General features: G+C 40.1%; 4 protein-coding genes and 1 long non-coding RNA gene across 6 annotated transcripts in view; 2 read left to right on the forward strand and 3 right to left on the reverse strand.

The window, feature by feature from the left end:
* Positions 1 to 2,428, reverse strand: part of scamp4 (secretory carrier membrane protein 4) — a 10,860-nt gene extending 8,432 nt beyond the window's left edge. The window contains exons 1-4 of the mRNA XM_015036102.1: positions 2,284 to 2,428; positions 1,716 to 1,742; positions 1,334 to 1,462; positions 1,060 to 1,216 (exon numbers count right to left, since the gene is read on the reverse strand). Of these exons, the coding sequence (XP_014891588.1) occupies positions 1,060 to 1,216; positions 1,334 to 1,462; positions 1,716 to 1,722 (293 nt within the window). The 5' untranslated portion in view covers positions 1,723 to 1,742; positions 2,284 to 2,428. The remainder of the gene's footprint in view (positions 1 to 1,059; positions 1,217 to 1,333; positions 1,463 to 1,715; positions 1,743 to 2,283) is intronic.
* A 1,160-nt stretch (positions 2,429 to 3,588) lies between these two features.
* Positions 3,589 to 14,867, forward strand: chaf1a (chromatin assembly factor 1, subunit A (p150)). Its single transcript, XM_015036105.1, has 16 exons — positions 3,589 to 4,111; positions 5,159 to 5,203; positions 6,227 to 6,858; positions 7,199 to 7,267; positions 8,051 to 8,295; positions 8,378 to 8,459; positions 8,535 to 8,603; positions 8,711 to 8,928; positions 10,711 to 10,879; positions 10,956 to 11,036; positions 11,479 to 11,580; positions 11,801 to 12,050; positions 12,674 to 12,839; positions 12,928 to 13,249; positions 13,346 to 13,430; positions 14,187 to 14,867. Exons 1-16 carry the CDS (start codon positions 4,048 to 4,050, stop codon positions 14,270 to 14,272), a joined length of 2,685 nt encoding a protein of 894 aa, XP_014891591.1. The 5' UTR covers positions 3,589 to 4,047; the 3' UTR covers positions 14,273 to 14,867.
* A 2,142-nt stretch (positions 14,868 to 17,009) lies between these two features.
* LOC106949683 (uncharacterized) overlaps positions 17,010 to 26,634 on the forward strand; it is a 13,237-nt gene continuing 3,612 nt past the window's right edge. Inside the window, exons 1-2 of the long non-coding RNA XR_001425427.1 lie at positions 17,010 to 17,098; positions 18,709 to 18,711. This is a non-coding gene — a long non-coding RNA (uncharacterized LOC106949683). The remainder of the gene's footprint in view (positions 17,099 to 18,708; positions 18,712 to 26,634) is intronic.
* Positions 17,677 to 22,818, reverse strand: ubxn6 (UBX domain protein 6). Of its 2 annotated transcripts, none has more exons than XM_015036107.1 (11): positions 22,628 to 22,818; positions 22,152 to 22,306; positions 21,096 to 21,160; positions 20,877 to 20,999; positions 20,645 to 20,742; positions 20,426 to 20,501; positions 20,198 to 20,282; positions 19,670 to 19,889; positions 19,354 to 19,484; positions 19,029 to 19,177; positions 17,677 to 18,217 (listed from the first exon to the last, which is right to left on the reverse strand). In XM_015036107.1, exons 1-11 carry the CDS (start codon positions 22,708 to 22,710, stop codon positions 18,089 to 18,091), a joined length of 1,314 nt encoding a protein of 437 aa, XP_014891593.1. In that variant the 5' UTR covers positions 22,711 to 22,818; the 3' UTR covers positions 17,677 to 18,088. The 2 variants fall into 2 exon arrangements, with proteins under 2 accessions (XP_014891593.1, XP_014891592.1); XM_015036106.1 differs by having other exon boundaries at positions 22,152 to 22,309.
* The window catches only part of LOC106949680 (dynein heavy chain 8, axonemal), a 42,356-nt gene continuing 39,784 nt past the window's right edge, over positions 24,063 to 26,634 (reverse strand). The window contains exons 85-92 of the mRNA XM_015036104.1: positions 26,330 to 26,446; positions 26,149 to 26,250; positions 25,897 to 26,057; positions 25,633 to 25,789; positions 25,399 to 25,551; positions 25,070 to 25,259; positions 24,586 to 24,707; positions 24,063 to 24,441 (exon numbers count right to left, since the gene is read on the reverse strand). Of these exons, the coding sequence (XP_014891590.1) occupies positions 24,154 to 24,441; positions 24,586 to 24,707; positions 25,070 to 25,259; positions 25,399 to 25,551; positions 25,633 to 25,789; positions 25,897 to 26,057; positions 26,149 to 26,250; positions 26,330 to 26,446 (1,290 nt within the window). The 3' untranslated portion in view covers positions 24,063 to 24,153. The remainder of the gene's footprint in view (positions 24,442 to 24,585; positions 24,708 to 25,069; positions 25,260 to 25,398; positions 25,552 to 25,632; positions 25,790 to 25,896; positions 26,058 to 26,148; positions 26,251 to 26,329; positions 26,447 to 26,634) is intronic.

The following is a 26,634-nucleotide window of genomic DNA, read 5'->3' on the forward strand; positions in this document are numbered from 1 at the left end:
AAAAAAAAAATAAAAAAAAATAGTGGTTGAAAAGGAATTTATTTGTGGGGGGGGGGGGGGGGGGGGGGGTGTCACATTTTGTTATATTACAACTGCAAACGTCAAGATATTTTAATCTGGGTTTTTTTTGTATGTGGCCTTCCGGATTCTGCACTAAACACCAAGTGTGCTTAAATATTATGTTATCAGTCGAATCAGTGCAGTTTTTATCTCTTTACTGCCAAATTATATCAATCAGTCCCTTCAGTTTCTTGAGAGTTATCATGGAAATTCATGCAAAATCAACAAATCCCTGCTCTTTTGTTGCGCTAATACATAATTGGGAGTTTATTGCATATTATTCTCAAAAATTGTCAAAAACTTTCTTACTTGTACTAAACAGCTGCCTCAGCTTTAACTGATGTCAGATTATATAATCCACGATCTGTGCAGCGAGTAATAAAAAGTTGCGTTTACCGTCATAAATAAGTGCAAATATTTCCAAATTAGCGCCACAAACCCTTTGATTTTTATAGCCAAAAATCACAAAAAGAATCACAAAATCCTGAAGTTACTGAAAGGATGTTCAATAATATTATTTAATTTTAAGAATTCATTGATATTTTAACAGTTTGGTGAACAGGTTTTATCGGTTCATTGTGGCACAACCAGCCCTTTAAGAGCATTAATGATCTTGATTTGGCACGAAATGAACAAAAGAGTGACAAGACCAAGTGTAAAATATCTGTAAGTACCAAACAAAACACCATGCGAGGCAACCAGACCCCCCAAAACCTAGCGCTGCACATCACTTGAACACACCTAGAGAAGCATGGTGGGGGCAGCGTTATTCTGTGGCAATGCTTTTCTTCAACAAGCACAGAGCATGTGGTCAGTGACATAATAGATACAAATATTAGACAAAATCCCAGTAAAAACCACATTGAGATTTGTGGTTGCAATGCGACAACATGAAAAGGTTCGAGAGGTGTGGAAACACTTGAGGCGTACACCGAGTCCTGATTTAATCGCAGCTTTTACTAACAACCAACATGTTTTGATAGGATTTAAACCACTTACCTGAAAGCTTTGTAGAGCGGTCGGAACCAACATGTGTAGCTGCAGGGGCTGAAGAGAAGGAGCCAGAGCAGAGAAAAACCAAAGTTTGTGGCACTTCCCCCTCCAGCCCACCAAGCAATGCATGAAATGACATTTATGCACAGTGTGGCCGAATACACTGAAGACCAGAAGGGGAAAAAGGCGGGAGGGTCGGAGGAAAGAGGAAGTGAGTGATTTTGAGATTAAGGAAAAAAGAACATTTTCTTTATGATAAATGTGTGCGTTAACTACTTACTCATCCAAAGCTTGTAAACTCTCTGCACCAGCTGCTTGTGAGTTGCAGGGATTTCTTCATCGATGTTTTGGTAAAAGCATGGCTTTAGTCTTAAGAACTTTGGCAAGGGAGGAAAGTTATTTACCCGCTCTAAAAGAGGAAGCACAGATTCACAGTCATTCCTACTGCATTTTTGTTTAAGAATCCAAAAGTTAGGAAAACGTTAACTTCTAGATTAATATCTTCATCGATCCATTAATAGAAATCCACTCCCTTTTTTGGGTGGGGAGTGAATTCCTATTCACGGATTAATGAAAACATAATCCATGAATATAGATTAATATTAATCCACGAATAGGAATTCATATAGGAATAAAAATTGAATTAACACATAAACACAAACCTGCCATGTTGAAATTCCCCTTCCTTCCTAAATAACAGGAACACACAGATACAACATATGTAAATATTCATATATATTTAATAATTCTGTGAATTAGTAAATATATTCATAATTATTCATACTATCAATTTGCATGCTATGCTGTTCAACAACAGTAATTACAACAATAACTGTAATTTCAGGAACACATATTTACGTCTTAAAGGGAGCTGTATATTTTATATAATTAAAAATGTGTCTAAATACAATCAGCGAGAAACTCCTTTCTGCCCATTTCGACTTTGGTCAAACTGGTGACTAATTTTACAACCAAGCAGTAACTTGTGCACTCATCTAACCCATTCAAAGTTATCTAATGTTCACGCTGCAAGGATAGCAGGAATGAAAAAGCAGCTAACTCGCTCTGTTGGTACAGGAGTCCAACCACGATGAGCAAAGAAGAGCGTCAATTATCTGTTTATATTACATATTTGCTTTGTTTGAGCAATTGTCTGATAGCGGAAAAAAGTGAAACTCTTCCGGCCATGACGTGGATGCAAGACGTTATTCAAATAAATGCTACTTTTACCAGGTTTAGATGTTTCTCCTCACGTTTCCGTCGACAAATCCAGGGATCCTCGAAACAATCAGGATGCGCTTTTTCGACCCCAGTCAAACGCTTTGCGACTGTGCTGCACCGTGTATTATTTTGTAGTTTAATACTATTCTCTCTGTTGACATGGCCCTTTCAGGGGCGGTGAACAGAGAACTACAGTTTCCAGAATTCACGCGAGCGGTAAACGGAAAACGCGTGACTACAGCGTGATTACGTTCCTCCGTCTCCACCCAGTTCATAAACAACTGGAAACAATTTTAAGAAACTCTTGTAAAACTTTTGAAAACATGAACCAAAAATTCTCACTGAATTGAGCAAAACTGTATGTTTTATAATCAAGATATTATAATTAAAACTATTATTTTATTTAAATAAGTTCCATTAGAAGAATTATAATCTTAGATTAATATCACACATATCTTTATTCATCTCGCTTTCATACATGTCCTTACTTAGAAATAAATTATACGTTTCAATTTAGTAACAAAATTTATCATTTGTCTCAACACACTGTCCATGGTCAAATCGCCGCCATATTGACTAGCATTTCTGCTAACATACGGTCATTCTCAACATATTGGAATTGTGCTTGCCCGAGTGGTATTGTGATATTGTGAGGGTTTAGAAGTACCAGGCTGTTCTGTTTAACATTAAGCAAGACTTTCATTAATTAAACCATTAAAAAAATAAATAATACTGGGAATTATCTTTAAGCATTTGTTGAATTTTCTTAATTTTCATGTCATTTTTAATGTTCTGTTTAATGTTTTGAAAAGGCAGCTGAAATAAAATTCTTAAATTATTGCAATTAAAATTAAATTCAACTTTGGTATAGCTTTGGTATATTTGGCATAGTTTCAAAAAATAGATTAAAGAAAGCTTAATTTAGGTTAGTTTGACCTTCAGATGTTAAAATCGTTCTCAAACATTATCATTGCTTGTACTGTCATATAAAAGTCTCAATCTAAATTGGTTTAGCTTAATTGCAATTGTTCTGTTTCTTTTGTTCTGACATGTTTTTCACACTTTTATTAGCATTTAAAGCAAATTTTGCCACACACAGTATGGCGGACACGACGATCGTTCTTCTTCTGCAATAAAGTTTGACTTTATTGATAAAGTCAAGCTCTGTGGCCAATCACTTAACTCGAAACATCAGCCGGAACGCGCTTCCTGTAAAAAAAAATTATGTGACATGTTTTGGTTGCTGGTAAGGAGCGTTCAGTACTATGCGGATAGCGTACACATAATTTACATTTTCTGATTCACCTCTATTGACTTTAAGAGATCAGCCCTTATTATCTTAATAAGACATCTTGAAATCCACAAAACTTTGAGCGTATCCTCATCTACATGTCAAGATTTTAAAGTTTTCGAGAGAACGCTGGAGTAAGTAGGCAAAGCAGGTGCACAAATCCAACGTACCCTGGAAGAGCCAAGAATTGATTTCGACCAATCAGCGAAGCTTATTGATGGACGGACCCGACTCCCGCCAATTCCGACTCGGGAGCGCGAGGCAAGCGGCGGGGTGAACAGAGGGAGAACGCAGGAGATGCGGAAAGACTTTTAGTTATGCTTATGTGAAATAAATTAAGATCGTATGACGTGTAAATAAGAACTTGATATTTACTAACCAGTGGGGGGCCTTTTGGGCGTTAACGCTGCTCTTGTCGGTGTGTCAAAGTTGTTTAACTACAGAACATTGTGAACGAAAGAGGCCCCGGGTCAGTAGTTGGGATGTTAGCGGCGGAAAGTTCATCTGTGGACGGACATTTGGCAGTATCGACTCCCCACAGAAAAGGTAATACCTTGTCTTAAAAGCTTAAACACTTAAAACATGCAGAAATGTTATCTATTGTGCCACGAGCGAGTCACTTTTTCAAAATTGTAATTTATCGATTAAATAAAGGGACTACAGGTGTAATATTTCCAGCTTCTGCTGCACTATGGTAACTTTGTCAGCGTTACCAGTATCGGGTATGCTCAAATGTATTTACTGTACTTGTATCATTTCATGAAAAAGCTCTTGTTTGGGTCATAAATCTGTTGCTGCTGTCTTGGAAGCAGCTGCCCTCTACATGATTGTTAACATAATACTAATATGATTTTTTTTAACCTTATTTGTCTTATAGGATACATTTAAGTGGCGCCACGCCGTGCCTTTGTCTTGTCAACAGTTTCTATTGAAGATGTTTTACATTAATAGCAATGATGGCTAAGTCTGTTGTTGCGTAGCACAGTGTCTGGCTAGTGTCATTAAAGTAGCATGCAAAGCTAGTCGTGTAGCATGGTTGGCAGGCTCAAAGCTAGTACGTAAGATCAAAGCTGCTCTCTGAAGTGGGCTGTCAAAGCTCACTTCTTGTTTTTGCTTTCTCATCTGTCCGTTTTACGGACTGTTACACCACAGCGGGCTACAGATGTTCAGAGTGGGTTTTCCAAAGCTTCCAGTTGTCTGAGGGACAGTCAGACATTACCTGGCAACCCCGAGGTGCTGCTCACTCTGCAGCCTCGATCCGGTTGGGCCTCCATAGCCCGACTGAGACACAGGTTGGCGGGAGAGCGAGCCAAACACGGCCACTACATCCAGCCTCATATTGTACTCTGAGCACAGGGTTAGGATTTATGAATGCAGCGTCACAGGCCTTTACATTCAACACACTTGCATTTCTAGAAAGTGTTTAATCATGGATGCACGTCTACTGTAAACAGACAAATGATTAAGTTGTTGGAAACCATTGTTTGGTGGCATTTCCTTGAATGTGACATGTTTATCAGTTCACTGTAACAACCTGTGTAGTCTTAGCTCATCATGTCATCAATTAATCTCTAATCTGCTGTTTTCTTTCAGGCATGGATTGCAAATCAAGTAATGCCAACAAGAAACTTATTCAAGGTAAAAGTGACATGGGGTTGTTTGCATTTATTCATCATGCATCCTCGAACATGAAGACCAAAATTGAAAAGCTTTTCAAGAAAAGTTGTCAGATAGATTTGTATTCCATTGCAGTAATAACAACCAAAAATAATCTTACAAATACAGTTCTGTGTAAAAGTATTTCATTCCCTACCCATGGCTTCTGCTGCCTTTTTTATGCCAGGATACAATGTTTTCACATCATCAAAATATTGTAATATTATACCAAGATCAATTGGGTAAATAATAGTGTAGTTTCTGAATTAATACATCATTTGTTCAGGGGAAAAAGCTACTAAAACTAACTTTGTCCTGTAAAAAGAAAAGACAAACATGTTCAGTCCAAAATCAGGAATCCAAGTTAGGCCTTTAGGAAAAATGAAGTCATTTTAATAAGACCGCCTGACAGCTAAGGATTGACCAAAATGATCTTGACAGAACAACACCTCATTCCTGGGTTTAAATAAATGTAGGCACCAAAAGCCACCGACACCAATCAGCTTGAAGTTTTAAAAACTCAAAAGAGAGGTTTTGGGTTTGGCCTAGTTAAAGTCCAGATCTAAATCCAATTTCCAGTCATCACAAACACTTGATTTTTATTTTTTACTTAAAATAAATAATTAGTTGATCAATTTATGTATTTGCTCAGGTTATCTTGGTTTAATAATAATAAATCAGTTTGATCAGAAACACTAAAATTTACTAAAAACTTTAACTAAAAATTAAACTAACTTTGTCCTGTAAAAAATAAGACACAGATGTTTTTATATATATATATATATATATATTTTTTTTTTTTTACATTACTGGAAAAAATTATCAGTGAAAACAGGCACTCTGCATTTCTACTAAAAAAAAGAAAGGTTGCTGTAATTGATGCAAAGCTGAGCATATTCATTTAGTGAGCCAACTGCAGATTATTAACAGTGAATTATTGACAGTATAATTTATTTGTAACCGTCTTCTTGTTTTGCTTCTTCTTTTCTTTTCTCTTGTTTCCAGCTCGTCTCCCGTTCAAGCGCCTGAATGCCGAACCTAAAGAAAACCAGCCGCCGAAGCGTCCCTGCACCCATTCCTGCCCCGGACCCGCAGACCCAGACACGCAGAACGAGAACGAGTCGTCTCCTCTCTCCGAACGCAGCGGCCCGCCTCTGGTCAACGGCCGCGGCCCGCTGGACGGCTTCCTGAGACGCAGGTGCCCCACTTCCTCTGCGTCCTCGGACAGTAAAGCGGTCATCGACCTGACCGACGACGACAAATCGTCCCCCGCAAAGCGCCACGGCTCCCCTGCGCCGGCCGCTTCTCGTCCCGCAGCGAAAACCAAGCAGCGGCGCAAAGACAGAACAGAGGCTGCTGGGAAACACAAGAATGTTACTGACACTCCTGAAACACAGACTGCAGACTTCGTCTTAATTACTGACGAAGAGGCAGAAGAAGAAGAAGAAGAAGAGGAAGATCTCGCCACATCCGTCTCCCAGCTGGATACTACTACTCAGGATTCAGACAGCGAGCCAGAGGAGCAAAATGAGTTGGGAAATAAGTCGACACAGTCGCCGTCATCGGCCAGCTCCATGTCCGAGAGCTCACCAGAAAACGCCAAGACCGGCGACTTGACGCCAACCACTACACCTAAAGTACGAACCAGCATGGCAGCAGATTATCCCAGTTTTCTACTGTGTAATTGTTGATAAAAAAAAAAAAAAATCGGACTGAATAGATGTGTAGTTTGCCATTTTCTATATTTTTTTAAGAAATTATTTTGGCATCACCAAAATGTATTTAAATATTAATTTACTTTCTACATTTTGAAAAATAAGTCTAAAAATAATAACCAAAAACCCCTTTTTAAAAAAGAGCACAGTGCCTAAATTTTCTTCTTATTTGCCATTATTGTTCTTGCTAGAATTCATTCAGCTTTGATTTTTGCCAGTAAAACTACCCCATACAAAATTTTTTTTTTTTCTCCCGTTGCAGGACCCAAAGACCCCCACCACCCCTAAGATACCAGCAGAGGAGAAAAAGATCAAGAGGCGCTCATTAAAGGTAGACTTCGTAAAGTTCAGCTCCTGCTGCAAGGCGGTTTAGCATTTCAGGTTAACAGGGTTCACATGTAGCCTGAAAGTCTGGAAGAAGTACGATATTTTTTGCCTTTGATGTTTTCCAGGTCTGGATAAATATGGAAAAACTTTAGCTTTTCTAGACTTTATCGCCTATTTTCCACTCCCTACAAAGTAAATGCCCACATTTACAAAATTAAATTAGTCAAATAAACTGGTGAGTAAGAATATGGCGGCCATGCTGACTTACAGCTGATGTTGAACAACTTCAGTAAAACATTTAATTGCAATCATATTTCCAAAAATTAAAATGCATAAAATAAAATGTCATATCCTAGCAAATATTTAATCCGTGCACCCTATTGCACACACTAATGCATTGGAGATTGTATGCAATTCTGTATATTTTGCGGTATTTGCTAAGACATTTTGATTTATCTATCAAAAGTGACAATAGATACAATATTTCTTTTGTTGGTGCTGTTAGGAAAACAGCAGCTGCAGATGCGACCCTTGTTTTGTTCTTAACTGGAGGTTTTTCAGGATGATGCTTGATCATTGTTTTAAAAAACTAATAATTTATTGGAATTGTATGTTTGTATATGGTAAAAATAGGTTGAGAAATCTGTAAAAGTTGGTGATTTCAAAGAGGAAGCAACTTTAGAAACTCTGCTTTAAGATTTTCTATAATGTTCCTCAACTCTCAGTTTCAGTGTCTCTTTCACCCCCTGAATTAATCCTTCGGTTAACTGATTATGTCTGATTGCAGAGTTTACAGGAGCAAGAAGAGCGGTTACGGCTGCGGCAGGAGAAGGAACGGCAGAAGGAAGAAGCCAAAGCTGCAAAGGAAAAGAAGAAAGAAGAGGCTCGCAAGCTCAAAGAGGAGAAAGAAAGGGAAAAACGGGAGAAGAAGGAAAAGGAGGAGCGGGAAAAACGAGAAAAAAAGGAGAAGGAAGAGAAGGAAAAGGCAGAGAGGCTAAAAGCAAAAGAGGAGCTGCGGAAGTCTAAGCTTGAGTAAGTATAAAGACACGTTAGGGTTTGTTTTTTTTGTTTTGTTGTTGTTTTTCACAAATTTCATGTTATTTATCTTCCTCAGGGCAAAGCTGGAGGAGAAACGGAAGAAGGAAGAGGAAAAGCGAATGAAGGAAGAAGAGAAACGGTTGAAAGAAGAGAAAGATGTAGGTCTTTGTAGAAACGAATGTGATGAAGTTGGTTAATATTTAATGTTTTGACTGTTTTCTTTCTGGTTCCAGCGTCTAAAAGCTGAGAAAGCAGAAATTACTCGGTTTCTACAGAAACCCAAAGTCCAGCAGGCCCCAAAGGTCAGTAGGTCACCTTTATTACAGTTTAGAGTCTCATCTTCATCATCATCACCCTCTTGGACTCTGAATTTGTTTCTAAGTGCTTTCTGTCCCTCTCGTCTCCTCAGACTCTCGCAGCTGCGTGTGGGAAGTTCGCTCCGTTTGAAATTAAAGAGAACATGTCTCTGGCGCCTCTGTGTCGGGTTCAGTGTGACGACTCGGTTCTGGAGGAGCTGGACCGGTGTTTGCTAAAACCTGCCGAAAACCTCAACGCACTGAAAGACTGGATCGGACAAAAACCCAGACGGTCGGGACGCACCGAACGCAGACAAGCGGACACGCTCGGGTGAGAACGGAGACGCTCGGTGACCTGGTCCAGAAAACGATGAGGGCGGATTCACCCATTTACATCCCGAGGGTTTGATCTGTAGCTTAAGAATCAGACGCTCTGACAGAGTAGATACCAGGACTTTGTGGTTGTAGGACCTTTTCTAGTTAAAGTCCTTTTTTGGTGTTTTCTTCTTTATTTTTTAGTGTCATCGTTGCTGCGTCTCTTGCTCTGCTGACTAAATAATCTGTTGCTTTTTCAAATAAGCTCACATAACCAAAGGTCATACTGCCCAGAACTGATGAGTAAAAACAAGTAGCAATTTTAAAAAAAAAGTTTCTAAGGAACCTTTTTATTAAAAAAAATTGAGTGAATTGAATCACTAGATTATTTGTTTGAACCCTAGACTGCATAGACGAAACTCAACTATTGCAAAATATTAAATGAAGCCGCTTATTGTTTATAAAGTTAAAAAAATATTTGAGACTCTGTAAGAAATGCAAACAAGCAAATTGAAGTTATGAGTGTGATCCTTAGCCCTTCATTTAAATTATAATAATGGAACGTTTATCAGGATTTGAGTTCACATCTAGTTTATTTAGGAATCAACATTTTCTACTCATGAAATGCGATTAAAATGAGCAGAAGTGACACGATGGGCCGCGTAAAACCTCCACATGAGCGGATGCCGACACAAAGTGAATTCATTAATGAAGAGTTTAAAGTTGTCATGAGAAAACGGCGTCTGACATCACTGAGGGGATTCAGGGCCTTAAAAGGAAGCTCGTTTCTGTCGGTGTGTGTGCGTGTGCGTGTGTGTGTGTTTTAACTTTAGCTGCTCATCACGCTTCTCCTGCTGTGATTCGAATCTAAACTTTACGAGTCGTCCAAACCCCGTTTACGTCCATTAACTATGCACATACCATTAAACGTTTCTAAAGAGACTTATTTGATCTGGAGCGTTTAATCTGCCAAGTTTGATTTGGAGGAAAAGTTTACGAAATTAAAAAGTGATACATTTACAAAAGTATTTGACTTCAAAAATGCTGATGTTGCGTTATTACCGGCTGCGTTATGAGTTAGCAGAGCTGATAAAATGATCATTGTCCGCTGCTGGTTTACAGGAGATGCTTGAAAATATGATTCAATCTTATATTTTTTGATCACTGTCCAGATCTGCTGACCCAAACACGTTTTGCTCAACATTTTGTTTTCCCTGCACGTTTCAGATGTCTTCTGCTGCAGCACACCTGATTCAGTTTAAAGGTTAATTAATAAGTTTCTGCTGGAGTTGAAGTAATTCAATAATTAGAATCAGGTGTGTTAACATTAGCAGTAGAGTGAGTCTCGTATCCCTGCGGTCTTTTTGATATAAAATATAATTGTTCATTATAATTTAGTACTTTTAATCTCGTATTCCTCTTTTCAGAAGATGATTTTATTTTTCAAATCCAGATTTTAATGCTTTAATGAGTGAGAAGTTGAGGGAATTGTGGTTTTCTGCTGATGGAAAGGCTGTTTTTAAGATGGACAGATGTTAAGAGTCAGAAGTGCTTATTGGATTCTTTTGGTAAAACGTTTTTATAGAATCTACGCAACTTGAAGAAGAAACGTGGATTGTAATTTATCTGGCTTCAGAATAATGTCTCCACCCTGACTTCACTTTGGCAATTTAATGATCCAACTTTATTTAAAGAAAAGTTAGATTTAAAGGAGGATTAGAAAAAAACCCCACATTTGACTGTTCAGAGTGAAAGATGTCAGGAAAACCAGTGTTTTCTCCTCCCTCTGCTCCTTCAGGGACTGCATAGTGTTGGACCCGTCCAAACCGGACGACACTCCGGACCGCAGACGCTACGGACCGATGAAGCTGCTGCAGTTCCACGAGAACTACCGTCCAGCGTACTGGGGCACCTGGAGGAAGAAGAGCTCACACATCTCTGCCCGCTGCCCCCTCAGGCAGGACAAGGTGAAACTGGTTTCCAGAAACAATTAGTTATTTGAATTCAACAAGAAGTCGTGACGGCTGTTTTCTTCCACCGCAGGATTTATTGGACTACGAGGTGGACAGTGATGAAGAATGGGAGGAAGAGGAACCGGGAGAGTCTTTGTCTCATAGCGAAGGGGTAAGTGGACAGGAGTAGCTTTTGTTGTTCCACATTTTGTTTTAAAAGTTAAATCACAATTTATGAGTTCCTGGAAAGAAAAACGTTTCAAATTTGCAGTTTGTTGATCAGAAGTCAGCCTGCTTTTTGCATAATTACATGATCATCCTGTGAATGGAGCTTATGTAAAAAGCCTGAAAGCCTAAATAAATGATTTCCAGTTGTTTCTGTGCAGATGTATCCGTGGTGAAGGCTTTAGCGTGTTTAAAGTTTTTTCCACTGCACATCATTCAAAGTTTTCTCTCAGATGTAAATTATGTGTTTCATACATCATTAGTGTTTAAATTAACGCTTGCATTCTGAGTAACTACCGATCGCAGCGTAGAGTATATTTTAGAGAGCTTCACGTGGGGAAAATGTTTATTTTTTCAAATAATTTCACAACTGCTTAACTGATTTACAGGAGGAGGAAGAGGAAGGTGGGGAGGATGACGACGACGATGACGACGGCTTTTTCGTTCCTCATGGCTACCTCTCAGACGATGAAGGTGCTCTGGAGGAGGAGGTACGATTAAATCTTTCGTTTATTTAAGTGAAAGTGGGGAGTTTGTCAGTGATTTAATTTAAAGGAGTCACTAGTCTATTTGTCAAACACGTTCCAGTTTATGTTTTGATTCAAAGACAAGAAACGCTTTAAATAGGAAATGAAAAATGTAGAAACTTGACATTTTCTAGGTGTCTTTAAGTCACTAGTAAAAAAACAAAAAAAACGTACACCTTCGCAGGACGGCGGCGACCTGGAGAAACAAAAACTGCGTCAGACGCTGAAAGCCAGAGAGTGGGACGAGCTGATGTCCAGCAAGAAGAAGATGAAGGTGCTGGAGGCCGTGGTCAGAGGCTGCGTGTGGGACGAAGATGGAGCCGGTCAGGAGGCCTTCCAGCCTTACGCCGTGTGTCTGATCGACCCTTTGCCCACTGTGGACAACAGCCCCACGCCTGCAGAGCTGCTGCAGAAGGGGCAGAGAGAGGAGCAGCGTAAGTTTAAAACGCAGTTTCCTTTCGACGTGAAATCGGCCACAAACGTTCAAACGTGTTTGATTTCCTTCCTCGTTCAGCTCAAACCTTTTCAAAACAATTATTGTGAAGAAAAGAATGACTATGTTCAAATAGCCTGAGTGTATAGAGCTTTAGCTGCATAACTGGAACGTTATAATTGGAGTGAAATCATCAATAAAAGCCAACAAGGAAGCTGCAGCTGTATCAGTTGTATCAATCAATCCTTAGTTATTTATCTAATGTTTCTTGTGCTGATGGCTCAGCTGAATTGGCCGAAAGTCTTAAAAATACCGCAGCAAAATTTAAATCTATATAAATATTTTTGCACTGATTTACTCTTCTATCAAATAGTTACTTTGGACAGATATGCCTCCAATAAGCTGAAATATAAACCCGTCTTATGCAAACACGGCTCCTCGTAATGACAATTGTTAGCCACCAAATCTTTTTTTTTTAATCTATTAAACATATTTCACAAACATTTTACATTTTTGCATCTACCGCTTGGTGACTGTTATAAGTCAGGTTATTATTTAGTGAACTGTTCCTTGAAGTGTTTTTGTGATACAAGCTTCGTGACATTCAGGTGAATCCTCTCTCAGTGCTAGGTCAGCTGCTCCCCCTGCTGCACGGAAACCCCAACAGCGTCAAAGTCATCATCTCCGAGTTCCAGGAGTTTTATCGCCAGCAGAGCTCTTCCTCTTCCTCCTCGTCGTCACCGTCTAAGCTGCCCAGTCCTCCGAGCCCTCCAGAAAACGTCCCGTCCAGGTGAAGAGCAGCGTTGAACTACATTTTAAACGTCGGCGCTTTACCGGTAGTCGTTCTTGTTGACGTTTCCGTCTTTCTTCTCTCTCAGGATACAGCTGCGGCGCCTCATCAAGAGCAACGCCGTCTACGAGAAGCGCTCCTCCTTCAAGCGCTGCTGCTGGTACGTGCACGCCGACGTCCTGGCCCGCTTCGGCCAGGACGCTCTCCCAGTGCCCTGCAAGTGGACCTACCTCACCACCGGAGCCCGGGACGAGTCCCGCGAAGAGCCCCCGGCGGCCACGGGATCCCAGGGAAACTCTCCGACCACGCCCCAAGCTGCCTCCGCCGCCCAGTTGGCCTCCAGCAAGAGGAGGAGCGCCGGCAGCATGTCCATCACCAAGTTCATGAAGAGATGCAACGATCCTGAGCAGGCACGCCTCCGAAAAGCGAAAAGCTCCTGCCGCACGTTTTTTCTTCCCCCTGATGGGAAAACAATCTGTTAATGTGGCTTCATTGTTCTCTCTCAGGCCGAAGCGGCGGAGACGGACGGTTTCCAGGCTGACACTGAGGATGACTATGACGAAGATTGTGTCATTATCTCCACACAGAGTGGTGAGTTACCTGAGAGGAGCAGGAATATGTTTCAATTGTTTTGAAAATCAGGATTTTTCCAACAATGGCTTCCTTGGGTGTCCCAAGGCGGCCATCTTGTTTGACAAGCGTATTTTAAAGCTTCTATTTAAATACATTTTGAATTCAGGTCAACTCTATGACACAATATTAGAGTCAAGCTATGATTTTTTATTTATTTATTTTTAATTACGAGAACAGTCGAAATAAAAGAATAAAGTATTCATTTAATGAGAACTCCCAACACAAAAAATAATTAACATCAGGAATGTTGTGAAGTTATTGTTTTGGTTTAAGTTTACAGATAAAACTGTATAACTTGATGCTGATTTTAAAAGTGTTATCAGTTGCCAGACTTTTAGATGTTTGAGCAAACGACTTTGTTTCAAAGAAGGAACCACAGATTCTGAAGCTTTTTTCTCATTAAGTCAATTTTCTCCATTTTAAGACATTTTCTGGTAATATTGCATCTCTATTCTATTATTATGACTACATTCTTTGTAATTAAACAAAAAGTCTTTCTCACAGCGAGTGGAAGGGATGACAAAAAATAGTCACATTTTGAAAAATATTTTGTCATTTCTCTTTAAGAAAAAAAATAGGGAAAAAAAGAAATCAAACCTAGATCTGGTTTGAAAAAGAATGAAAGATTTTGTCACCCTGCCCTAGTAGGAACACCTGTGAGCGCTTCAGTTTTACACGTTTTCCAGTTACACCAAACTTGATCTGACTTTGCAGCTCCCAAGAAAGAGAAGCCCTCCAGACAGGAAGACTGTTCAATGGAAGTCGACGCGTCTGAAACCGCCGCGCTCTCCTCAGCCTGAGCCAATCACAGGCCGCGCTTCCTCTTTAGCTCTCCCTTCATGACTCATTATTCTGCATCCAAAGGGGACTCGAGTGTTCGAGCTGTGTGACCCGTCAAAGCCAGCAGAAGCCAGGCTGGGTGTTTTTGAAGTTCGCCTCTCCTGTTTCCCAACAAGGTGTCGCAGATGTTTAGAGAGTAAAAGTTGAGGATTGTGAAAAGAATCAAAGCAACTTATCAGAGTCTTATTACTAATGCCTGGGCCGAGGTGGAACAAGGGCAGAAATAAATGTTAAAAGAAGCGTTAAGAACACAAATAATCACGGTTTTTGAAACCACAAACCTGTTTTGTCTTGTTTTTGTTTTGCTTTTGGTCCAATTGTACATAGTTTATCAGAAGTTAGTGCTGGAAAACGAGGCTCCGGGTTCATCTGTACATTGTGATCTTACTGGTTTCATTCATGCTGCCTTCATTGGAAGGGTAGAGAGGTCTGTATGTGTACAGTTAGTTACAGTGTTGGTGTTTTATAAATATATGTATTTTCTGTATTTTCTCAAGAATACTTGAACAGGATAAATTCATTAAACATAAATAAAATTACTGCACCTTTTATATATATCTTTTCCTATTGTGTGCCAATTTTCTTTTGTTAAATTTACTAAATGATAAGTTCTGTCTAAAATTTAAAACTACAGTATGTAGCTTTCATAAACAATGTTTTATATTTGTTAAAACTCTTATGTCCTGTGACATAATCTGTGTGGGGGAAAAAAAGGGTCATACTGCAATTTGCAAAAATACACAGCTCCCTCAGAGAGGAGTGTCTTGGCGCTGTCAATCAAGCTCGGTTGCTCACACCCTTCCTCTTGCCCCTTTCTACACTTCGCACTCAATGGTCTCAAACTGCATTATTGGATGTGTTTGTTGGCCAACACACTTGAATTAATAGGCTAAACAAGCTCACTAGCACATTGTCAAACTAATGCTAATGTGCTAATATTGGAGCCAGGTGTGCTGAAGCAGAGACATGCAAAAGTTGTAGGACTGGAGTTTGAGACCACAGGGCTACAGCCAATTTCCCCACAACATAATCTGCCAGGAATGCTAATGCTAGTTAGCATGCCCACCAATGACGGAGGGTAAACGTTTTTTTTTTGGTTTTTTTTCCTGTAATAGAGAGTTGTTTCTCTGCCGTTAGCACAATTAGCATCGCCAAGTCATTCTGCCTGGCTTTGATTGGTTGTTTCTGACCAGGCGGTGTATTTCTGTTTCCTTATGCAGTAACGACATGGTGAGTTTTAGCGAATATGTAAAAAAAATAAAATAAAAAAAATGCCAGTCCATCCATCCATCCCTCCCTGCGACAGACTGGCGACCTGTCCAGGGTGTACCCCGCCTCTCGCCCGTAACATTAGCTGGAAAAATGCCAGTGGGATTAGATATTTACCTGGTTTAATTACTTAATAATGCTTGCCTTATTTTTTTTCCCCCATTCATGCAATAATACAAAAACAAGCCACTCACTCGAAGGCTCTTCTAAAGAAACGACACACACAGACTTATGATTTTTATTAAAGAAAAATACGCAGTAGGGGGTCTCTTCAGAACAGGCAACAGCACAACTCAAAGCATGACATTCAAATCACAGCTGCTCAATAATTTATTAAAGGTGGTTACAATGCTGATCAAATATTGAAACCCGTGTGTTGGTGGCAGGTTGTCGAGCTAAAACTGGAAGAGTGAAGAAACAAGCGGTGAGTTTCCTTCACAAACATCAGGATTTGGACAGAAAATCTTCCTCTTTTGACTGGCAGCTGCATCGGATGTAACATAAAATAAAGATGTTAAAATTATTCACAATGGTTTATCAGTCTGAATAATGAGAGATAGAAAGTTATCTACACCAACCAATTAGCAAAACAATCCAACCTGCAAGTTATGAGGTGGGAGATTGAAACGTGGAGATGTGATTTTCATGGAGAACGCGTTATTTAAATATTTTGTATTGTAGAGAGAAGAATCTTCTCAGAGTGAAGATGTTTTTGTTTTCCTTATTGAACTCAAACTTAACGGAAAATAAAAAGCGACACCGGAGTGAGGTGAGGCAGTAAAAAACAAAAAAAAAAAAACACTGTTGCAGCTCTACTTGGTGATTGTTCCCATACATTTAATGTAAACCCTCAACAAACACAAGACTTCAAGGTAGAATCACAATGTTCAACAAAACACATTTCAGAAAAAAAAGCTAAATTAATGATGGAGACAACATAAGCTTTACTGATAATCCATAATAGTTTGTGGATTATTGCAGTTTATCCCCTTAGTGGCCATAACGAACAGATTATTATTACAAAATAAACCCATCTTTTGATTTTCTACAGGTCTTAAATGATCCTTCAAAGTGCTTTAAGCAACTAAAGTACAGGTGTGTCTCAATCAATTAATCTTAAGATTATTCTTAAATCATTTTAAAATTCCGGAAGTCAGACTCTTACTCTGCAGGTCCAACACATGTCAGCTGATTATTTCAGGCATTTATTTGTAATTTTGATAATTATGTCTCGCAGCTCATGAAAACCCAAAAATTCAGTTTCTGAGAAAAATCTCAATTTTTTTTAAAATACAGAAATAATTTGAGGAGATTCAAGACATGACACAGACCAAAGCAATTGGTCTGTGTCCCAAATAAATTGCAAAATTACATTTTAAAAAAATTACATTTTGCAATTTATTTAGGAATTGAGATTTGTAGTGTGGAGGACAGAGTGGAAATGCCCAAAATCAAAGATGCTTCAGGAAAGGGTGGAAAGTTTCCACAGTTGGTGACGATTTGAGGTTTTATGAAGTGTAATGTCAGTGCAAAAATGAAAAAAATATATATGTATATATATATATATATATATATATATATGAAAAGTTACTTATTGCAGCTTTAAAGCAACCCAGTCTTCCTCAGCAGAACCACAATCTGATTGAACCAACCAAATACTGAGTTCATTTCCTGTCTGATCCATGGATCTACTTTTTAGTAGTCAGACATTTCTATCAAAATACACTTTGAAAGCTTCAATGCCGATAGAAACTGAATTTGCGGTTTTCATAGCTGCAAGCTTTAATTAACCGAACTTAATCAAACCTTTTGAAGGTTTCTCTAGTTTATTAAGATGCACAAGCTAGCATCGTGACGTTAAGTACTGCTATTAATCTCTCCGCGTTCGTCCGGTCGATGTATATAAAAAACAATATTTGACTTCTGATTCATCAATGGTCTCGTGCTCCCACTGAGGCTGCAGAATCTGCTGTACAACACGAGAAAGAGCGGCACGCTACGGCGGAGCGCACGACAAACAGGCAGCAGGAGCTCGCGCGCGCGTTTACAGTTACGGAGTCACGTGACGAGTTCACACCGTCGACACGGAGTTCACGTTGAACACTGACGAAAGAAAGCGGTCTGTTCAAGACTTCCATTAAACCACCGAACCGAACCGAACGATGCAACTTCTACAATGAGCCGAGACACCGAGGGGGGGGAGACATATAGACAAACATGTCCGTTACATGTTAGTAGTGTCTCTCCTTTAATACAAATGGCTGCTGAGACAAGTTGGAGGGTGACTGCGTCTCCGCATGGAGAGAGAGAGAGAGAGAGGTGTAGGTTTAAAACAAATACCTTAGGGTGAAATTGCCCCCGTGCTACTATCTTTAACTTTAAGTAGAATTTGTAAAAATAAATACAGCACTACTTCAAGGGGCAACTTCACCTCGGCAGCAAGAGAGGAAGAGGGAGGAGGTAGTAGGGGTCAGAGGGCGCCCTCTCTCTGCTCCGCTCCGCTCAGCTCAGCTCAGCGTCTGAATTCTCTCCAGCAGCTCCGGTTTGAGGAGGGCGGCGGAGATCTTCCCGCCTGCAGCGGCAATGTCCGCCTGCACGGCTGCATCCCAGGCAAACGTGAGCAGTGCAGCGGGAACCTGGAAGAAAAATAACAATGACGTTTATAAGACATCTCTCCTACTTGTCTTTTTTTCCCCTCTTCAAGTTGCCTTATTTAATAACAAGAGCAAACAAGACGATGAATTAGTTACAAAACTTACAAAAATGAGTTCATACTCCTTCAACTTCCTCATATTTGTGACGTTACAACCACAGACTTAAATTGATTTTATTGGGATTTTATGTTAAAAGCTAACACAGCATAATTGTGCAGGATACATGGTTTTAATTTGCTTTTTCCCCCCCAAGTAAAACCTGCTAATATTTTTTTTTTTTTAGCTCTCAGTACTTTGATACCCCTAAATAAAATCCAGCACAAACAATAGCATTCAAATTTACCCAAACAAAACTTGCAGTTTCTTACAATGTTCAAATTTAGAAAAGTCACACCTTTTCTAAGCACAACTTTGCACCACGTTGTGCTGGTGAGGTATTACTACTAGAACTACAGAGGTCCCGTCTGATAAAGCTGGTTTGAAGTTCAAACTTAACTAATTTTTAACTCGCTGGTCAAATAAACCAGAGTGATATAAATCCAGTCAAGTAGCACAGAGCGCATTTAGCTTTTGTTTCTCTTTGTTAAAATGAGCTGAGGGAAAATCAGACTGACACATTTCCATTAATCAATTAATTTATTTTCATAATTCAAATTAGCACAATTATATGGTCAATGGAAATGCGTACAGTTTTAGCAAATACATGAAAAAAAAACATTTACTTAAAAAGGTACACACTGCAGCTTTAAGTGTGCTTAGCATCGCTTGTTTCCAACGCGAACTTCTAACTCACCAAGTTACATTCGACCAGAGTGACCTCCTCAGACTCCTGCAGCTTTTGCCCTCCGGGGGCGATGAGCTCAAACGGCTGCCAGCCGTCCACCAGAGACTCCCGGACGAATTCAAAGAGCGCCGGCAGACGATCCCAGGCGTAAAACGTGGCTGGAAAAGACGTCACACACACACCGCACAATTCAGTTCAGCTCGAATTAAAAAAAAAAACAAAAAAAAAAAACAACTTTTTTTATCCTAAAGGGAAATTAAATGCTGTAACTCTTTATGTCTGTCAGTGCAGCCACTAACACTAAGCTGTTCACTGAGGCCTGGCTGCTGCTGACCTTGCAGCAGGTTCCCATCAGGCAGTCTGACTCTGAGCAGGGTGTAGTTGTATTTCCTCCTCTCCCTCTGCTCCTCCTTCTCCCTCATGGCTTTTGTGCGAAGCATGGCGTTCTTCTCCACCAGTTCAGTTCTAGGAAAAACAAGCAGTGGAACCTAGCACCTTTTACACAAATACTAAGGAACTGTTGACTTAAAACAAGCTCCTATTTCTTGCTGAAAAGTTACTTGTAAGTCAGTTTTGTTGTATTCGCACCAGAAACGAGACCCAAAAAATACATGGAAAGGTTTTGTGTTTTTTTTTTGCAGTGACGTCACCTCTGCTGCTGCTCCTTCTTCAGTTCCTCTGCCGACAGGTTGTAGAACTCGGGCGGCAGCTCGAAGCGCTGCGCGTTGGGAGACGGTCGGAAAGCCTGAGGCTGCCGGTCCAGCTGGGCTCTGACCGGCTCTCCCCTCTGGAGGCGGTCCCTCCGCTCCTTCATCAGCTCCAGGGCGTCGTCGCTCTGCTCCGGCAACACCAGGAACTCCTCTTCCTCCTCTGATCCCCGTCAAACGTAAACACGGGTTACAAAATGTAGACACCGAATAAGCGTTGCTGTTCTACAAGTTGAATTTTTAAAAGGCTTTTGGTTTTATTTTAGGGAATCAGAGTATAAGAAGGGTGAATGTGAAAACACTTCTTTTTTTTTTTTTTTGGAAAACTCTACATCAGTTTTTCATTCCACTTCACTCAAACTGACCATTTTGTGTTAGTCTAACACATAAAATACATGTCTGTGGTTGAAACCTAAAAGCCATGAAGATTTTTTTTAACGGACTGGGATGAAAACAGCAGGAGAAATTCACCTTGGCCCTCCACAGGAAGCATAACACTTATAAAGCCCAAAGCCTGCAGAAACTCCCGACTGCCCTCCACAGGACGAACTTTTTCCTGTAACACATTGAGAAGTAATTTTTAAAATGTTTAAAAATTATTTTAATTCACATTGAGAAGTAATTTTTAAAATGTTTAAAAATTATTAAAACATTTTTTTTTCACATTTTCCTAGCTCTGAACGTTGGCTTTGAGCTCACCTGGAACACCTTGTTGCTAACTTTTATCTTTCTGTATTTCTCCTCTGATGGATTCTTACATATATTGTCAACATACCTGTAAAAAAAAAAAAAAAAAAAAAGTCAGCTCAAATAAGCTTTTAAAAACATATATAAGGTAAAAGAGAGGCTGATTTGTGAGGAAGTAGCAGAAAAAAATGGATAAGGTAAAATATGAAATATAATATATTAAAGATTTACTTGCTGATGATGTCCACAGCTGCCTTCACTTTCTCTCTGTCTTTGTTAAATGTGTGGACCATCATGACAGAAGCCTCGATGTCATCCTCCTCAAAGCGCTGAGGGTAAAAACACACAGCGTGTTTCGCCAACAACACCAGCAGGATTACATCTAATCTCGTTCTGAATCACCTTATTATGCTTGGAAAAACTTCAGGCATATTTGTGCTTTCAAAGAGTCGAGGCTACGTACCATCAGAATGGCCTCTTTAATGTGCACCTCCCTCTCACTCTTGGTTAACGTGGCTCCGGTCAGAGGGCAGGTGAAGTAAACGCCGGACACAGAGAGGCAGGCCGGGTCTTTCACTTTGGACCCCTGGAACAGAAATGACTGTCAATAACTGCAGCTACTTTTCTGCTCATTAAATAAAGTGTTAAAACCAAGAAGAACGCGCTACAAGCCTGGACGTACCTCAGCCGTCACTGCATTGTCCTTCTCAGCCAGAGCCGCCGCCTCCGCCTCCAGCTCTCTTTTAACTGTGAAGCAAAGAAAACTGGTATTATTGAAAGACTAAACAAAACCTAAGCATTTCAGTGTTTGCTTTAGTGTACAGTAGCTGTGCACAGTTCAGTCAACTCTGTGAGATGTGTGTGCCGCAAGTTCTCATCATAATTCAGACTCTAGACTGCTGCTAAATAACAGCAGCTCTTCTCATAATATGTTTATATTTGCATCTTCTGCAGGTTTTTACAACAGGTTTTGTGCGTCATGGATTATCTCCACATTTTCATGTCAAAATCTACAGAGTTCTCAGTAAATTTCATGATAGTTGCTAAGGGATAAATTAAAAAAAACAACAAAAAAAAAACTACTTTTTAAATATGGATGTTGCAAAATAAAATAAAAATAAACTAGAAAGTGGGTTGGATGAATGGATGGATGGATGGATGGATGGAAATAAAAATGGATAGATGTAAAAGAACATATAAATGGAGAGAAGTATAGTGGGAAGAATCCAGAATAAATTCATGGTGTGACAGTAGGACGGATGAACAGATTGGCAGATGAAAGAACAGAGAGGTGGAGAGACACAGATGGACCATTAGATGGCTGGAAGAATAGATGAAAGGCTGGAGGGGATAGTATGATACAAAGTCTTTTTCCTAACAGACATTTAAGAATAACCACATATGAATTTTATTCCTATCAAATCTTTTAATTGTAAGCAGAGGATGCAGTGAGCAGCTGGCAGGATTGCTGGAATTAACTTTATTTTTGTTCTAAAAAGGAATTGCATTATTTGTTTAAATGTATCTCTATTGCTGTATAAAAAAAAAGGTTTAAGTGGCAACATTAAAAAAAATCCCATCAATGCGACAATGTTTGTATTTGGTTAATCATCAGAATAATAAATACAATCATCTATTTTCTAAAATAATAATTAGTTGCAGCTCTACTGTATTAACCAAAGCGGTACTCGGGAGCTGGGTTCAGGTGAGTCTGGGTTCAGGTCTGTGCGTTTCTCACCCTGGTTCCTGATGGCGTCCTGGGAGGTGTGCACCTTGGGCCGGTGCTTCTGCTCGATCCGGGCCAGGGCCGCGGCCCCTGCCATCTGCGCTCCTTCGCTGGGCGCATGCCGACTCTGCTTGGTGCTGGAGCCGCTCGGCGCAACCGCAGGCTTGCTGCTGTGAAGCGATCACCAACATGTCATGAGTTCAGGTCAGACCTCCATGAGTTATAACACGTAACTAAGTTAATTACAACACAGATAGCACTGTTTCGTATTTAGTTATCAGGTGGCTTCTTTATTTAGCGATCTAAGCTTGTTGATGGATTATCTGCTGGTCAAAGTTAGCTGGGCGTTTCCCGCCGTCTTTGCATTACATTATTTATCTACTCACAGATAATAAAAAAGCTGCACATGAAAGCAAACATATGATCTTTTTTTGATTTTTTTTTATCAATAGTTAGCGCCGCAGAAAGCAATAAATCGTTATATTTGCCTTTCATCTTCCGTTAACTTCTTCCCGGGTCCTGCAGATTTAAATTTCATGTCCTTTTTAATGTCGTCAAAGAACTTCTTCATCTTCTGTCAATTAAAGAAAAAAACATCAGAAATAAAATAACAGCTCTACAGAGCAGCAAGCTACACTTTAGCTAGGAGATGGAAAACCAAAACAAAATTCATAAAAAAAACCTGCTTCCGCCTCAAGAAATAAATACGTCGCCCCCTTGTGGTGGGGATTGACCTAACTCTTAAAGAGAAAACCACGAAATCAACTGGCGGTACCGTGGAAGTACATTAAGCTAAATAAAAGCTATTTTTGAAGGTCAAATAAAACAAACAAACTAAAAATTTTATAGCTTCTTTTCGATATTTGTTTCAGATGGAACTTTCAAACCTTTCTTCCCCGGTTCCTCTTCCTCATTCTTGTTATCAGATATCTTGTTTTGTATTTGAAACAGAGTGACGTTGCTCTGTCTGTTCATTGGAATATGCTTTCAAACTCCTATTTCACAATTTGTTTTGGTAAAACGACAAACTTCAAGACATTTTACTGAAAATTACATGTGACAGACCAACATGCAGTACTTTGTATTGTGAAGGAGAAGAAAAAGGATTCCTCTAAATTCTTTACATGGAAAAATCTGAAAAGCAATGGTGAAAAACTAAACTAGCTCTCTGCACTCTGACACCCCAAAATGAAAATAATCAAATTATTCTATTAGACATCACAAAAGGGGCACAAAATTGAACTTCTATATATACTTCTACTTCACAATAATGCACTACATTACTTTGTTGTGGTCAATTACAGAATTTGCCATTAAATATGTGGACTTTTGTGGTCGTAGTATGAGCTAAAGGACATTAAAACTTTTGAAACATTAGATATTAGACTGTGGTTCACAAGTGTGACCTTTTCTTTTTTTTTATTCCACTTTAATGTCTGACCGACAACAGCTCTTGTGTAACGTAATAAACATTTGATCAAATTTAAAGAAAAAACAACATCACGTTTACCGACACTTCATGAATAAAGTTATAACACTGTTGGGAGCCTGGGAGCAATTCGTCTGGCCAAGCTGCTCGTCTTCTGGCTGATTCTCTTTTATATACTCTGTAGTCACGCTTCTCAAAAGCATGTTATTGGTGCTGAGGATGAATTTTCTGTAGAATTTTGCAAATAGAGGAGACAGTATTCCAGAACTGCTTTCTAGAATACTGCTCGGATCTTTTCCAGGCCGGTCTTGGCCTGAAGATCTACCCCAGGAAGGTGGAATAAACATAGAAACAGAACCAGAGAGACGTCTGTGTGTGAAACTCCAAGTAGAGCAGCAGTTCCTAAAACACCCACATCACCTTATTCACTTGTAATTTTTTAACAACTGCACCACCTAATCTAAATGAATGAAATCTTTCAAAAAGTAAAATATGCTTTCAGACAAATGTTTATTTAGAACAACAACAACGGGGAAAAAAAGGTGCCAGAACACCTTGAAGGCATTAAGACGACGCAGCCTATGTCTATGTAATGTCGCAGAGCAGAGCGACCCCGCGCATGATCCAGTGATCTGGTGACAGGATGGTCGGCAACGCCACTGCTGTGATGTAGTTCTGGTCTGTTCGCCTCGATTTCTTGTAGATCGGACAGCTGTAAAGCTTAGGGTCAAGGGGCGCAGTTGATCTGATGGCAAACATGTGGATCACGGGCATGGGTGTGAACAACACCTTGGGCGAGGGCTCACTAAGATGGATGTTCTTTCTGTTCCAGCCGGCACCTTCCAGGTACAAACCGTGGACGTAAACTCCCTCCTGTTAAGGAAATGAAGTTGATAACAAACAAGTTTTTGGTTTAGTTCTTTCTTTTTGTTTTTTGTTTTTCCCCTTGCAGATACACCTGCTGTCGTTGCTCCTCACAGCTATGACTGCCAGACAAAAAAGTGGCAGGAAACTCACCGACGGTGGGGCAGTGATTTCATCCCTTGCCTTTTTCAAAACCTTGTTGTTAAGCGTGACGGTGTCCAAAGCCCAGCCTTTGTTGGCCCTGGTTACTTCTTGCCTCATGGCTGTGAGAAAACCTGTAGACATTACAGGGTGTCGGCATCTGTCAGTCAACCAATCACATAATAGTTTTTTAACACTGAAAGAAAAAAGAGGGAGATGCGGGGGAAACGAGCTGCCCGAAAGAACAGAGTGATGGAGTGTTTGACGGTAAGTATAGCCAGAAATTTGAAGCGAATATGTGGGTACGAAATGGACATACGCTGCAGTGAGCTATGACGAGTTTTCAGGAGTTCTGCACTCGAGTTATTTCCTGAAATATCCTGGCAAGAGAAATCTTTCTTCTTCTTGCCACCTTGTGGACAATAACTGTAGAATATTTTCTAAGCCATTTAGTCAGAACGTCAGTGTAAATCTGCGTCAGCATAATTAAACTCACCCTGTGGATTAAAGAACCCAGTCATCCAGAAGGTTTTTGGCCTGCCTTCAGACACCCAGCTGTCGAACTGCTTGTTCCTCTCAAGAAGTTCAGTGAACCAAAAGCCCAAAGTGGAAGACTCCCAGGACATGTTCTTCCACAGGCTGGGAACGCGGGCATCGAAGATGTTGTCCAAGGCGTCACGGAGGTTCTAGGAAAGAAAGCGTAGCTCAGCGGGAAACTCATCCCCATGCTTTGGAAGTGAGGTGAAATGTAAAGTATCTGCAGTTGTCCTTTCAAAGAATTTGTGCTGGTAACGAATGAAAAACATTTCCAAACAGAAGTCTTACATCGCTCATGATTATAGTGCCGTCTATAGCCAACTTCAGGTCACTCAGACTAGTGCGCACCACGGTGATTATTTTCTGCATTCGATCCACTTCCTGACGCAGAAAGATAATCATCGGGTTTAGAGCGCCCATCTTCTGCAACCTGGCTTTGACCTTCATTCAAGAAAATAACACGTCAGATTTTGTGGATTAAAGAACTAGTGCAATAACAAAAACTTAAAGATTAAACCTGACCTCATGTGGCACATAGTCGTCAGGCAATTTCTCCAACATGTCTTCTGCCATGTGGTAAACGATGGACTCACGAGTTGCACCTGAGCCTCCTCCACTTTCCTTCGGCTGAATGTTGGTGATCGTGTCCAACACTTCAGCGGACGTGTTTGCCTGATATCTATGAAATGTTTAAAATGCAGCAGAAATGTGACGCTAGCCACGTCCAGACGTCAGGGTTTCTTGCTCTTAATGGCGACGGCGCTTCACACGAATTCAGCATCTTACGTGATATCGGCATTAGAATGCAGGCCCAACGCTTCGGGTGCGTCAAGAGGAGGTAAGCTCTGGATGTAAGTCATGTACTCCTCAACTGTCTCACAAACAGGAATTCTGTAGCCCGTGTAGAAGACGAATGATGGGTCTAGCATCTTCTTACTGAACCACACCTGTAGTTAAAAGCATATAGTCTCACGTATTTCGTAAATGTTACTGTAGTGGACATGTAGGAACTAATTAAGACAAGACTGGGAGTAGTACACGAGCAAAACACTTCAGCAGGCGTTTATCGTAGTCGTCTGTGACCCTTCCTCCGTATTGTACTTCAGCTAGCATGTATCGCACGGTTACCCATGAGACATCCTGCGGAGGGAAAAAAGGACAAACTAAAGAATTCGGCAGAGACCTTCAGACGTTTGGACCGTTTCTGAAACACCCTCACCTGCTTGGGCCCACAATCATCCAAGTGTCTCTCAACAAACTCCACACTTGCAGAGAAGTCGGCCGAGTTGAACTCGTAAGGTATGTTCCAACCCAAAGGTCCAAATTTGCGTCGTTCCTGTGACAAACCCCCCACACCCCCAACATCTTTAAATTGCCCTCACTGACTAGAACGTCAAAGAAAATCAGAAACTGCATACATTTTTTTTTTTTTAATCTTAGATGTTAAATGTTTTTTTTTTTTTTTTTAGAAATCAAAGCTTTAAATTTTACTGTAATACTAAAAAAATTAATGTCTTTTAATTT

The sequence above is a fragment of the Poecilia latipinna genome, unplaced genomic scaffold (genome assembly GCF_001443285.1).
Source record: "Poecilia latipinna isolate Pla-1442-1.1 unplaced genomic scaffold, P_latipinna-1.0 Scaffold357, whole genome shotgun sequence".
Classification (NCBI taxonomy): Eukaryota; Metazoa; Chordata; class Actinopteri; order Cyprinodontiformes; family Poeciliidae; genus Poecilia; species Poecilia latipinna.

Bases quoted from the DNA above. Each gene is read 5' to 3' on its own strand.
- chaf1a (XM_015036105.1), top strand. From the start codon at position 4,048: ATGTTAGCGGCGGAAAGTTCATCTGTGGACGGACATTTGGCAGTATCG. The intron at 6,859-7,198 runs GTACGAACCAGC...CTCCCGTTGCAG, and splicing joins CGCCAACCACTACACCTAAA to GACCCAAAGACCCCCACCAC. The intron at 13,250-13,345 runs GCACGCCTCCGA...GTTCTCTCTCAG, and splicing joins GATGCAACGATCCTGAGCAG to GCCGAAGCGGCGGAGACGGA.
- ubxn6 (XM_015036106.1), bottom strand. From the start codon at position 22,710: ATGAAGAAGTTCTTTGACGACATTAAAAAGGACATGAAATTTAAATCT. The intron at 20,502-20,644 runs GTAAATCTTTAA...TTTTTTTTACAG, and splicing joins GCTGTGGACATCATCAGCAA to GTATGTTGACAATATATGTA. The intron at 19,485-19,669 runs GTGACGTCACTG...TGTTTTTCCTAG, and splicing joins AAGAAGGAGCAGCAGCAGAG to AACTGAACTGGTGGAGAAGA.